General features: G+C 41.4%; 1 protein-coding gene across 1 annotated transcript; it reads left to right on the forward strand.

Moving 5' to 3' along the window:
• Nucleotides 1-2,363: 2,363 nt before the first annotated feature.
• Nucleotides 2,364-11,983, forward strand: si:dkey-32e6.6 (extracellular matrix protein 2; the record flags this gene model as incomplete). Its single annotated transcript, XM_056423977.1, has 8 exons — nucleotides 2,364-2,438; nucleotides 2,529-2,766; nucleotides 3,269-3,384; nucleotides 4,680-4,812; nucleotides 4,888-5,045; nucleotides 5,236-5,375; nucleotides 10,832-11,158; nucleotides 11,803-11,983. Coding segments are annotated over 8 exons (1,368 nt in total), but the record flags the coding sequence as incomplete, so codon positions are not given.
• Nucleotides 11,984-15,065: the final 3,082 nt, after the last annotated feature.

Here is a 15,065-nt window from a genome sequence, read left to right on the forward strand (position 1 = left end):
AAAGTGCAATCTCGTGGCTTCAGACCCCTGGTCCCATCTAACTGTTGTTGATCCTCTGCCCCTTGTGGCTTTTACAGATACCTGTCATACATGTTGTAGAGCTGGCAGTGTTCACACCTTCTAGACCCCTTTCAATGCTGAGTGAGAAAACAAGGTCGTAAAGTTGCTCTACGTTGCCAGAGAATTCACAACAGGTCACAACAGAGAAAGTAACATTATTTTGTGTCTTAAACAACCTGAACTAGGAGCTTAAGTATTTCCATTTGATGAATCATAGGCCTTAGCACCATTCTCTGCAGTGGAAATTGTAAATCCAGGGTGTTGTCAGACTGAGGTTAAGGAAGGGGTTGAATGTGTGGTCAGTGGATTACTGCACGCTCCTGTCGAGATTTAAATGACGCATCACTATTTAGCTTGGAAGAGCACATTAGGACCTGAGTGTTTACCGGTTTACTGTTAAGTTGTCCAATGTGCCATTTTGGAATAACTTTGGATTCTTGTGTCGTCTCTGCCTCATCAGCTGAGCTTCAGGTGAAGACAAACTAAACCAACCACAATTAATACACAACATTAACGTGACCGATATCAGAAATGTTCATATTTCAGGCCTTGTTAAGCCCAGAGGCTGTTGTCTCTAGGACATGCGTACATGCACACACATTTTGACAGATTTAGTGCGAGTATGTGTGGTTACTGAGTAAATACAGTGGGTCTGTCAGCAGGTTTCACCCCACAGTGAAAATTCCACTTTGGCTCAACAGTCTGCCAGTGGCACCTGCTTGGCTCAGCTGTGACTGAGGGGACGCACACACTCCAGAGTACATGATGTGCATGCAGACAGGAGAGGGTGTACAGAATGTAAAGATGGGCCAGTTGTTTGCTTCCCACAGGACGTGTTTGTTTTCATACATAGATGCTAACGTTTGGCTCCAACCTGAACTTTCTACCAACCTTGTTTCTTGTTTGGAAAAGGGCCAAAGTCAGTCTGATTCATTCAGGAGAAAGACACAGACATGACACATGATCACATGTGTCACAATGTCTGACTAGAAACTATCACAGTTGTATGAAACATATTGTGTTAAGGTTTCTATCCTTTGCCTCCAGTCTGTCTTTCATTTCCTCCACCAAATGTTAGCAGACAGTTCTGAGAGGGTGAGGAGACAAGGAGGAGCAGGGCGGGTCTGTGTATGTTATGGTGTGATGAACAAGCCTTTATTAACAATGTGAGAGTTTATTTTTTGACCTGTCCGCCTCCTAGATATTCCTCCTCTTCTTCCTCTCAGCATTCACTGTGAGTTGGGGGCATGTGCAATATGGTTTAGTCTTTTGGCTGACTCACAACAGAGACGCTTTGTCGTGATGTATCCTCTCGCCTGAACTCTCAAGTCAACTTCTACTCACTGAATTTCTTCCCTTTGGCATTACCATCTGAAGTCTCTGTGGATTTGCTTCATCTTCGCCTCAGCCCCAAAGACTTAATTGTTTTGGACTTCTCTCTCTGACGGAAACAGCTTTAACTGATAAAGCATTGAACAATGAAAATGCCAAAGACATGGATCACGTTCATTTGTCTCTGTGTCACATTTTTATCAGGACAAGGCCTCAACTCTCTGCATGACGTAGATTCATTCTTGGAAACCTCTTCTGAGACAAGCATATTGGAAACAGCAGCAGCAATTGATACGGGAGAGACCTTGTTGGGAACATATGCTTTAAGTATGACCCTCCCTTCTGGTAAGATTTTTATCTTTTGCATTTTAATCTGTCTGCATGATCTTGGCGAATAAATGCTTAAATAACTTAAATCATTCTACAACACTAAGCATAAAAGGCTTAGTAATTATTTTTTATTTCTTTATGTCTTAAATTGTCTTTCTGCTCGGCTTTATGACCAAGAAGTGACTGAAGACGAACGTCTCCAAAAGGAGGCAGAGGAGGAGAGGGAGCATCACGGAGCTGAGTTCAGAAAGCTGGAGGCTGGTAGAAGAAGAAGAAGAGGTGCTTGGGGGAAAAGGAAACACGCGGCTACTGTGGAGGCCACTGCGTATAGAATAGTATGACACCTTTCTACTATTTGAACATGGAAATACATATTTCTAAATACATTTAAACAAAACAGCCCACATGGGGCATCCAAATACGTTTGTTTATTCCCTGGTTGAAACGTGTCAGTGACTTCCGGCTGCTTATTGCAGGCAGGTATTGGGCAACCCCTGACGGGCTGGAGAAAGCGTGGGAAAGGAGAGGAGGAAACCAGCTCTCTTATTGCTGCACTTAAGGAGCTTCATGCTGAGAAACAACGACTGATGGATCAAGGGAAAGCACAAGAGGAGGAGGGAGAAGGAGAAGATGAAGACGACGATGAAGACGACGACGAAGATGACGATGATGACGATGATGACGATGATGAAGAAGAGGAAGAAGAGGAGGAGGAGGTTTGACTTGTGTTGTATTGCTTCAGGTAATTGAATCAGCCATTAATCAATTGTTTGTCATGTAATTTATTCTTTAATCTTTTGTGTCAGGAAGAGGAAGAAGAGAAGGAGGAGGAAGAAGAAGAAGAAGAAGAAGAAGAAGAAGAAGAAGAAGAAGAAGAAGCGGCAACTGAGGCTCCCAGCAATCAAACAGAAACTCAGTCCAGCTCTACAGAGTCTCCTCTCAGCAAGTGTCAGACTGCTGACAGAGAAATCAGCTGCAGAGGCATCGGCATGACTCTCCTGCCAATCATCCACAACCTGCTGGCCACCAATCTGGACATGGCAGGTGTGTGTTTGTATGTGTGTGTCTGTGAGTGAGTTTGTTATGATGGTTTTAGATTATTTGAGCAAAAACATCGTATTTGGCAGGAACAGTAAGCAATATGGTGAACCAACTAAAATAACAAAGTTCATTGACTGATTAATAGATTAGATTAGATTAGATTAGATATTCCTTTATTAGTCCCACAGTGGGGACATTGCAGGATCACAGCAGCGGGTGCACATTAGAGCAGTAGTAAAAGATTAAAACAAGATACAAAATACAATAACAATATTAAATATACAGAGGAATCCAAAATATAAATACAAGGTAGTGATTCAAGTGTATTGTCTTATATTATTTACATGAAAACAAAAGTTATACATCACATGATTCAAGTGATTTCCCCGATGACACTCTATGTGAAATGACTATACAAGCCATATTATATAATTCTTCTCCATGTATGTGTACATGCATATGTATACATCATACAATACCATATTCATGTGATTTATCTTCAAAGAAAACAACATCAGAATTATCAGTCCACAAGATTTCTCTGGTGTGCCGAACCTGGACACACTGGACCTGAGCAAAAACCAACTGGATGATGAGTCGTTGAGCCAGAACCCGCTGTCGGTGAGTCACAGCTCTCTTCTTCACAGTCAGTCTCAACCGCCTGGTCTGAAAACCTCATCTGCAATTGTACATCACACCCATCGAGTTGTATTCTGCATGTTTAATTGTGCTTGAATGGGCATCCCACTACTATGTTAGGGTTCAACTCAAGGTCCATGTTGCATCGGGTATGTATGTGCAAAAGGGCACACGTGGATGTGATGCACCCCAAACCCGTCCAATGGAATCTAACTGCACTGTCAGCAGTCTCAAACCTGTTGTTCCAGAACAGAAGTACAGGTGCAGCTGCCTTTACCTACGGGCAAGGGAATGTTACAACTGTCATTTTTTGCAGTTTTAAATAAATATGTGTGTCAAAAAGGCAGAGCCTAGATCAGGGGTCAGGAACCTTTTTGACTGGGTGAGCCATAAAAGCCAAATATTTCTAAATATATTTCATTGAGAGCCATATAGTATTTTTAACGGATAATAAATGAAATATGTCTTGCTTTTAATGCGACTTCTGGAACAAAGACGTCTTTAAGAAAAGGACCTGACATTACTTCTGCTGTACAGGGGGGCGGGCGGAGATTTTTTTCTTTTTCTTTCTATGGGTGGATGTGTAGATTTGGTCTCATACTGACCCCTAAAAAGATCCCTTATTTGGCTTGCTAAATGTGAATACGTTTTATTTCACACTTTGCATCCAATTAAAATAAAAAGCAGGCTGTATCCTGTATCATTACAGTAATAAAAGAGCATGGAAAATTGCATTAACTAATCCTTTCTAAGAATAACCTCTGGTCCAACCTCTAAATGACCACAGGCCAAACTCAGATCCTGACCACACCGAGGCAGCCCACCACACTCTGACCAATCATTACGCACCACCACCAGCATACTCTCCCAGTATTGGCTGGACAGACCTGTTGGAAAACAGCTGCAGCCAATGACGTGGAAAAATTAAATACAATTATATTTAGAGGATGTTTTTTTCTTTCTCTCCTTTTCTCCTTTTCTGCTCACATCCCAGTAATGACAGAGGACTGGTGAACTGGCTTCACGAATCCTGCGAAAATTTCAGTCCACTGCTTTTAGTTGACACAAATCAACCACAATGGCTCCAACTGAAGAGCCACACAGCGTGGCTTTGCTAAAAATACAACATGATAGATGACATAGATTTGGTGTATTTATGTGAACTCTGTGATTGTGTCCTGGTAAATTGGGTTAGAAAATGATGGATTATAAAGTATAATTGTGTCTGTTTTATCTATCTCGCCTATTCACTCCTCTTTTTGCTGCGTGTCATGCAGAACTTGACCTTTCTGAAGAAGCTGAACCTAGACGGCAACCAGTTCACCAGCATCCCGGCCCTGCCGCCATCTCTGGAGGAGCTCAAGATTAACAACAACAAGCTCAGTGCACTCAGCCCTCACTGCTTCAAAGGTAGGAGTTGTATCTTTGGACATGGAGGAGAAATGTCTTGTATGGAAAATAATGTAATGTAGTATTCTCCTCTAGATCTGATGAACCTGTTGAATCTGGAGCTTGAGGAGAACACTCTCCATGAGGGCAATGTGTCACCTCAAGCCTTCAGACCGCTAGAGAGACTACTGGAGCTCCGGTTGGACAACAACCACTTCCGTTCCGTCCCTCTGGGCCTCCCTCCCTCTCTTCAGGTGCACTGGTATCCCTTCACTGAATCCTGGAGAGGAAATCCTTCTCCTCAACATATTAAGTTCAGCTAAAGGAGGAAACTGGGATTTATAATCGCACTCAGGGTCTATGAGAGAGCCAGACTCTGAAATGAAGATGATGATTTATGTTCCAAATAGGACATATTTGTCTTTCTACTTTCTATTGGCGTAGAAGCTGGAGATGAATGGAAATCTGATTGAAGAGGTGACAGAGGAGGCCTTGAGAGGCTATATCCATTTGGGAGTGTTGGAACTGAGTCACAACCGGCTGCATGAGCAAGGCATCGCTACCCACGCCTGGACCCGACTCAAGTACGTCCATCCATCCATCCATCCATCCATTCATCCATCCATCCATATATATATTACTTCTTTCATCCAACTATCCATTCATTCTTCTATCCATTCATCATTCCATCCATTCTTCCTTCCACCCATTAATTAATTAATCCATCCATCCATTGATAAATAAATATAATGATAAATGAATATAATGATCTACAGTTCCTCCATCAGCCACAAGAGGGTAGACTGGTATTGTTTGAGATGCTGAACACTTAAGTTATAATTTTGTATTCAAATGTGTGAAAAATCTGTACTTTGTGATTCATAATGAATCATTTGGTTTAATTTTCTTTCCTTCTTTCTTTCTTTCTTTCTCCCTTGCTGTCTCTCTCTCGCACGCACACACACACTCTCTCACACACCCACACATGCATGCATACACACACACATACACACAAACCAACCACACTTTTCACAGAAGTTATGACAGCTGACCTTGTGTACTTACATGTGCAGGCGTGTGAGGGAGAGCTTGAGGGCAAGCTGTATGTGTCTGTTTGTGTACGTATGTCTCAATGTGTGTATAGTGTTGTGTGTGTGCGTGCGTGTACACGCACCTATTGTTTAAATATAGTGAATTCCAGTGTTTTTTCTCTCTTTGCTCTGTGGGATCCTTGTGAACCACAGTGAGAGCTTCAGGGAAAACTGAGGGGAAAAAATCCTAAAGAAAGACAGGAAAGTGCAATTGTTCAAACTTTGGGTTGCACTCTATGACTTGATTATTATGTGAAAGTGTACGTAGAAATCTAAAATAAGGAAAATAGATTCTGGGGAAGAAAATCGCAGAAATTCTTAGATGTTTCTTTATCAAAAATAGAACCAGTAAAACACAAAACCTTGCCAAAAGAAAAACTGAGAGATAATGCTAAGAGAGAAAGACTTTGAGTGAAGTTCAAATGGAGTTAGGCAATACTCAGAGCCTTCACTTGATTTCTAATTCGAATATATTTGACACCTGACCCTTGACCTCATTAGTGCTGACAGCAGCGGTCTTCCCATTGGCTCTGCAGGCTTATTAGCAGGTCCTCCATCTTAAAAACTTCCTTCAGCATGGCATAGACAGGAGAGGGGAAACAAATTTTTATTATGCAGACCTTTAATAATTTAATCCACACTGAAGTACTTGTGGAGAAATGTATTCATCATGTAGCTCTGTAGTGTGCGGAGGAGTATGCTGAGAGGGACTGAGGCAGACTGAGAAATAAATTGCTTAATGATAAAATACACTGCAGTGTGCTGGTTCTGGTTAGTGTTCCATGTAATGGAGTCAGTGTTATTGCTGCCTCCTGCTGGGCTTCAGCGATTAGAGGTACCGTTGAAGGCTAGAGGGAGATGTCTCAGATTGACTGTGTATCAGATTCCCTTTTTTGTATTCTGTAAACTTATCCCAGATCTATTTTTAGTTTGTGTTTTTCTGGGTGTGTTTGCATTTGCTGCCAATGCGTGACCACGCTGTAAACATAGCACATGCTTATAATTTATTGTACTTCAGTAATGTGCTTCAGTCCAGTTTTTTGTTCTTGTTGTACCATTAGAGTACTTACTATACATTAAAGTATTGCTCTTTTTACTCCACTTCAGCTGAAGTTACTATTTATTTTATTTTTACTAAGTGAATGATTATATATATATATATATATATATATATATATATATATATATATATATATCACCTCTGACATTTATTGCATATTGGGTACTTCCACTTTTGATTCTTTAAGTAAATTTGTTTTAGCTGACATTACTTGAAAAGTCCTCTCCTCAGGGGCCAATCAACATCTTTCACCCTGATGCATGTGTAAAAAAACAACACACACTTACACACACGCTCTTTATGAACCTGTCAGTTTAAATAACGGTCTCAAATGCCTCCGTATCCGATCCTTCTCCAGTCGATCAAAACTACCAGCGATCCCTGCTGCGAGCTAACAGACTTGACTCAAACTTCACAAATTCACTGACAGAACCCGAGCATGTTTACATTATCCACTGATTAAAGCTGCATAATCATATTCCCCAAAAATATATTCCATGAGTTGTATGCTTTAATTGCAGTTTTTAATTCATGACGTCAACTATTTTTATTTGACTTTGTGCTTGTACGTGATACTTCTACATCAACTTAGAAATATCCTTCTGAAACGATGTTGGCATTGTTAATTAATAAGTGACATGCAACATAATTGATATGTTATTTGATCTTCGGTTTGTTGAAAAGGTTGCAGCGCTGACTGATGGAATTTTTGTCCATTGTTTTTTTACTTGTTTTTTAATGTATCATTGCTGCGGGCTGCTCAGACCGACTGCATGTCGGCACAGGTTGAGCGATAACCACACCAAAGATGTGTGTGTCGTGATATGTTATGAGCCTGAGGACTCAAACCTCTTTATTTTTGGACCACCACAAATTGGTTTGTTATAAACTTTCATGCACATACCATGCAAAAAACTAAGCATCACACTGAGGTGAAATAAAAAAGCTATGAGTTTGATTTCAGGGATCTTTGGTTTTTATTTGGTCTGTAATGCTGGGACAGATGACATTGTGTGTGTGTGTGTGTGCGTGTGTGTGTTTGTGTGTGTGAAACGAACTTGTGCTTCTGTCTCTGCAGTCAAACCCCTCTGTATGCTGGTTCCTATTAGAACCCATCACCCATCGATGAGCAGACCATCAGCTTCATTACTCCTGGCCATGCTTTGCACACAATGATGGACACACACATTTTGTTTTGTGTAATTGTTGTGCCTCTCTTCAAATGTTTTAGTCACTAATTCATTTCGGGAAACGGAGTGTATGTGTGTCCCTATTTGATTGAATACTCTGTACTTGGTTTATTTTGTGTTTGTCTATACATGATCATGGCACATCTCTGTGTCTATGAACATGTGTGTGTATGCATTAGTGTTTCTTCTTCACAGCATGTTGCACACACATGTGTTTGTGTGAGTGTGTTTGTGTGTTGAGTGTGTGTGTGTGTCGAGAGTGGAGGCCTCTGAGAAGAGAGGGCTGTGTGTCCCTCTGCTCATTAATACCATGTGGAGCTGTATGCAGCGATGGACTGCTGCTCAGTTTCCTGGCAAAGATTAAAAATACAAATCAGCACACAACTGGTCTGAACTGGAACTGAGAAGCTAATAAAATTATGTATTTCAGGGTTTAATTGTCAAGCAGAAAACAAATTTTCACAAAAATCTATAACTGCCAAAATACTTATTGGTAAAACAATAAGCCTGTCTGACTCGTGTGTTCTGAGTTAAGTCTGTCATTGTGCTTCCTCCCCTGTCTTCACTTTATTTTAAGAAAAACATTTATTGTGTTACTACACCTCTGTTAAACAGTGAGGCATGTAACCTAGATCTGATGTTGGCCTTTGTTTGAGCAAACTGAGCCAGGAAGGCCTCATGCTAACCATTAACTTCTCTCTGATTTAACATAGCAATATTTTGATTGATTTAGGGATTTTTACCCCTTCTCATTGACACACACCATCTACAGGACTGTCTCAGAAAATTAGAATATTGTGATGAAGTTCTTTATTTTCTGTAATGCAATTAAAAAAACAAAAATGTCATGCATTCTGGATTCATTACAAATCAACTGAAATATTGCAAGCCTTTTATTCTTTTAATATAGCTGATTATGGCTTACAGCTTAAGAAAACTCTAAAATCCTATCTCATAAAATTTTAATATTTCCTCAGACCAAGTAAAAAAAAGATTTATAACAGCTGAGTGTTTGTCAAGGCTCAGGAAACCCTTGCAGGTGTTTCGAGTTAATTAGACAATTCAAGTGATTTGTTTAATACCCTACTAGTATACTTTTTCATGATATTCTAATATTTAGAGATAGGATATTTGAGTTTTCTTAAGCTGTAAGCCATAATCAGCAATATTAAAAGAATAAAAGGCTTGCAATATTTCAGTTGATTTGTAATGAATCCAGAATGCATGACATTTTTGTTTTTTTAATTGCATTGCAGAAAATAAAGAACTTCATCACAATATTCTAATTTTCTGAGACAGTCCTGTATTTAACTGAAATAGAAACACCAATGTGAAATGTAACCCGGGAGTTGTAAAGTTCCACGGAGGCGAGTTAATGCAGAGGTCTTACTGTAAGTCACCTTTACGAGGAGCAGAAATGTGAAAGCACCCAATATCAGTCAGACAGATGCCAGTTTAAGCGTTTCCTACATTCATAACCCTTCCCTCTCTTTCTCCTCATTGGTCCCCATTTTACTTCACTGTGTGGTCATTGGCTGCCCACCTCAGGGTGCTCTGCGCCCATTGGCTGTTTAGTGTGGTCTATGGATGGAAATTAATAGACAGGAAATTAGGTTCCACTCCTGTGGTGAGCTTTGCTGTAAACTCTCAACAGCTGTGTTGAATCTGATTGGAAAAACACTGAACTTCTGGAAGGCATGTTCACCTCAGACCCCTGAAACCTGGTCCTCCCTCGATGGCCGTCCATTCGCTTTCCCGCAAACTAAACATTTTCATACCCCTTATCCGCCACTCAACCACAAATCTCCCCATATGCTGCCACACTCTCTTACATTGACACACCCTTGGGTCCAATTATATCCCCCCCTCCTGTTCCCATGATTACCCCATAGCTTTGCCTCCCACTCTGCACTCCTGACTCCCCAACAGCACTATGCAGGAGCCCAGCAACTATAAAACATGAAGTCTGCAGTTAAATGCCTTGGAATTAGATCATTTGATCTAATCTAGAGCTCCTTAAACCATGCTAACATGCTCATGTCAAGCAGGTGTAATGTTCATCATGATGATTAACGTAAACATGTGTACCTTGCTCTAAACAACAAAGCCCAGCTGAGGCTAATTACAATGTTCTCAGTTTGGTCGGTATGTTGTCATAATCCATAGCATTGGCCCTGATGATGACACAAGATAAAACGTGAATAGATCATCAAAGTTGTTACAATTCATCCTGAGGGGCACAGGAATGTGTGGATCAAACGTCACGGCAATCCATCCAATAGTTGTTGAGGCATCTCACATAAAACCACAAAAGTCAACTCTATGGTGGCGCTAGAGAAAAAGCTGGAGGATCACCAAAGTTTCAGGTTACATCATCTGGAAACCATGAATAAACTGAATTATGTGCCAATCCATCTTGAACCTGTTGAGGTATTTCACAGGATAAGTGTAAACTTGACTTGCAGTTGGTGCGAGAGTAAAAAGTCAGGGCATTGCCAAAGTAATATGTTGCATCCAATGGGACCATGAGTGACATGAAGGTAATCTTAAAGTGGTTGAGAGGCCTCCGTCTGGACCAAAGTGCTGGATGGGCCAACAGTTCAACAGCCTGTCATTGCTGTCCACAATCAATGTATATGTAGAAGTTGTATTTGAAGGTCTTCTTGTAGATATGAGTCATGATTCTTCTGTCTTCTCAGGTCCCTGGAGGCCTTGGACCTGTCCTACAACACATTCACCTCTGTCCCAATGAATCTGCCTCGTCGTCTCCATAAACTGAACCTCCAACACAACAACATCAGCCACATCGCCGCCTTCACGTTCCGTCACATGAAGTCCAGCCTACAGTCCCTCTGTCTATCCCACAATGAATTGAGCAACGAGGGAATGGATCGAGTCTCTTTTGTTGGAACGTACCGCTCACTGGGCGAGCTTTTATTGGACAACAACCGTCTGGGCGAGGTCCCTCGCTGCGTTCGACAGTTTAAGAACCTGCAGGTGTTGAGACTGGACAACAACCAGATCAGGTAGAATCACACTTTCCATACATTAGTAAGTGTTTAATGTGATTTTCAAAATGTATAGTGATAATTTAAATTCTCCCTTGCTTGTTGCCCAATCCTGTCATAATACTATTAGCTCTTCCAGTACAGCTCCCTTTGGAAATCACTCTAAGTAGCTTGGCAAAGAAAGATATCATGGCACATTCAATGTCTTATTACGGTCTACATTTCCTCATCATCTACCTGAAGGACTCTCTGTCTGTCTGTCTGCTTATATGTATAAATGTATGTATGAATGTCTATCCTTGGATTTTATCGACAAACTTCATCCGTTTGACTCAGCGAATGTACTGCAGAGGACCAAAGGAAGTGTTGACATCAAGGTCATGAGATCCACGGGGCATATTTATTAATCGAGCGTTATGTACTCAGCCTGTAGTATATTGAGAGGGGACCCCAATAAACGGTTGGACCGTCAAAAAACATGCTGGGTACAGCTCGCAACAATATCAACCGTTATGCCATCAAACGGAATGGTCCAACACTGTTGGCCAAAGCACTTTTACAGCTTGCACTTCTTTGTGCATTTGGGAAATCAGGACTTTTGAAAGGAAAATAGAGAGTGTAAATGTAGTATTTCTAAATGTAAGTGCATCTTGTGGTTGCAGGCTGGTGAGGCAGTGGGGAGTGTGCCACCCTCATAATGCTGGCTCCTCCTTGACTTCGATCCACTTGGAAAATAATCTGCTGGATGTGAAGAGGATTCCCCCAAATGCCTTCTCCTGTCTCACTGATGCTCAGGGACTGGTCCTCTATCCACAACAACAGAGTGTGTCACTTGACCGATAGACCACACAGTGGGAAGGATTTACATGGACTGATACAAACACACAATAAACGCATGTTTACAGAAAAGAAATAACATCATGTAGTTTGCTTAGTCAGTCACTGGTATAATGTTATCATCCCCAAACACATATTTTTCAATCACATATTACCTTTGATTAGGAAGATGTGTAATTTACACAGATGGAAATAATCATGATGTAAAATGCTGTTGGAAGTATAAATGGCAAATACACTGCAGTGGAATCCAGATCTACTCAAAGCAACACTTTTCATTCCAGTATACAGTATTTAATTGATAATTTTGGGAGAAGGAAGACTGAAATGGATTAAGACTAAGTCTGGGCTTGTGGGTGGAGCCTGTATTCAGTGCAAGTTGAAATAAAGTTGGGGTGTTTGGGTGCTGGTCATCAACCATTCAAATATGAATTGGGAATGTAGCATGGGGGCCCATGAGAGGTGGTGAAAATGTCTGGGGACCCAGTGTGAACATTAAGGGCCGATTAGAAAGGAAAATACAAACATCACGCAGGTTCCCTATCACCAGATGACTTCCAACATAAACATCCACCATCAACTGCTCAGCAAAAAGAGACACTTTGACTGGGAGGGGGGCCTCAGTCCGGGCCTCCAAACATGTTTGGATGACGTAAGTCACTGTCACATTGTGTCCTGTAATTGGGGTGCAAGTATATGTGCGTGAGAGAACGAGGGCCATCCATTATTTGTGTTAACAGGCGGGAAGATGGCAAGAAATGTGAGGTTAGTGAAGCTAAGGGGGAAAAACAAGCTGAATATTAAAACACAATACAGCAATTGTTCTCAAAAAGTCTCTGAGCTCAGGGAAAGATGAGAAAAAGCAGCAGTTCATGTCTCGTTGATTCCAATAAGATGTGGCTAGAAGACCAAAAAAAAAAGAGAGTGGAGCACGCTCAGAGCTCTTTGACTGTTTGGGAACTAAAGCCACGAAAGCTCTGGTGTTCTGCCAACCTTGTTGATTTATCAGATTGCAATGTCCTCTCTTTCTCTTTCTGTGTATCTTAGGCACAACTGTGTCTCACTTTCCATTTTCTGCTGCTCATCCACCTCACAATGTCATCAGTTTTTGCAGTTTCACTCACAAAAAAACAATCTAAATATGTTATGAGGGCTGATGGAAGAGCAGTAGTCTCTTTAATTTAATAATCCACCCGTGCAAAGACTCAATGCATTTTGAAGGATGTCACAGTAATGCCTGTAATTAAAATTATAAAATGTTAAGTTGTGCTCACTGTCGTAATTTACAGGCGGTGCATTTGCTGTGTTGCTCCAGGAACGAGTTTTCAGTACAGAGCCGGGATTCTGCTGCACTAAATGAAGAACAGAAGGTCCCCTGCAGACTCTATGGTTTCAAACACACTCAGAGGGAGGCAGAGAGAGAAAGACAGTTAACAATAGAAAGAATGGAGCTGGGTTATTGAGAGGTGAACAACTGACACAGTTAACAAGGTTATGAGAGCACAGTGTGCACACACATACACACACACCTACACACACACACACACACACACACACACACACACACACACTTTCTCAGCCTGGGCGTGTAATCACATGTTAGAGTTCTGCTTTCGGTCTTGTGCATGTGGCGCAGTCTCAATTCTCCATAATTGTACAGTCATTTTGTAAACAGCACATTACTGTCTAACAAACTACACATTCACATTTATACTGCAGGTCCTGCATTTATAGAGAAGATCAAAACTGCATAAAATCTCTTTTTGCAGTTTCTCTTCTGAGTTTTGCACAGATGGATGCTCCAGCTTTGATCTTAGATCCTCAAACCTCCCTTCCAGAGCTTGTCACAAATTTGACAGGCTTGCTATATTTGTTTTGCATCTCGTCGAGCTGAGGACGGAGCCAGTTTGATAAAGAAGTTGACCGTAGAGCAGCGCAGTGCTTTCTTTTTTACCCGGCGACAGCAGCTTCCTGTGTTTGTTATTGGAGAAGCGATGGAGGGGGGGGGGGGGGGGTTCGGCTGATAAAACAAAAAAGCACCAGTGCGCACACAGAGAAGCCAGCAACGGAATTTTATTTCATGCCTCAGATGGGCATCAGGCATAATAATGTGAGCAAAAGAGAGCGCTGGAGGGTCAAGTCAGAACGGGAGATTAGGTTCCAGTGTCAAGGGTCAACTATTTGAGGTCAACAAGAATGTGCTTACTGCAGCTGACCGCTCGGCCATCACCCCTGTTGTGCTTATCCTTGACATCCAGAAGCATTAATGAATATGAAGTATATGAAGGCTTCAATCAAAATCCAGAAATACACTTGACAATATGGTCAATACTAGTTTTTGCACACACAAAAGTGACACACAGTCACTCTTATGGTAGCAGCTACCCAAGAGCTAACTAGTGGGTGTGCTAGAGACACGTTAGCTGAGCAATAGCAGGACAAAAAGAGTTTAATTTGGATGCCAAGCCCTCTAGCTACCGACCAACCATAATCAAGTGAACCGCAACGAGAGAGAGAGAGAGAGAGAGAAGGACAGACAGAGACATAAAAAGAAGAGAAACGGAGGGAAAGACTAAACCTACAAAATGAGGGAAAGAGGAAGTAGAGAGGAGGAATGTTATCTGCAAAGGCCTTTATCAAAACTCTGCCTCCTGCCAACACCCCTACAGGGCATTGATCTGGTCTGCATGCCTTTTCCGCCACTGTGGATTTTGCACTCTTAGAGAGAGAGAGACAGAGAGAGGATATAAATTAACACAAACTCGAGCAGGATTGTAAGTCCCCTTTTATATTGATATGGAGGATGAGTTATGGTTATGATTTGCTGGTCAAAGTCCTGAAGCGTTTAACTCGTAGATAACCGCAAACACTGTGTGGCCGACTTCGTGCAGAGGCGGAAGGGTTCCCACATGGGCCTTGCCAATCTCGCTCCCCTCTCTGAGTGCTGCCAATACAAAGAGGAAATCAGTCAGTGAACACTTCATTCTTTCAAAAAAAAAAGAACGTTTTTTTATGAGAAAACCATGAGAAGATGCTGAATCATGGATGTTATATGTTCTTTTCTGCATAATTTTGGTGGGGCTCGGTG

This window comes from Pseudoliparis swirei, chromosome 9 (assembly GCF_029220125.1).
Source record: "Pseudoliparis swirei isolate HS2019 ecotype Mariana Trench chromosome 9, NWPU_hadal_v1, whole genome shotgun sequence".
Classification (NCBI taxonomy): domain Eukaryota; kingdom Metazoa; phylum Chordata; class Actinopteri; order Perciformes; family Liparidae; genus Pseudoliparis; species Pseudoliparis swirei.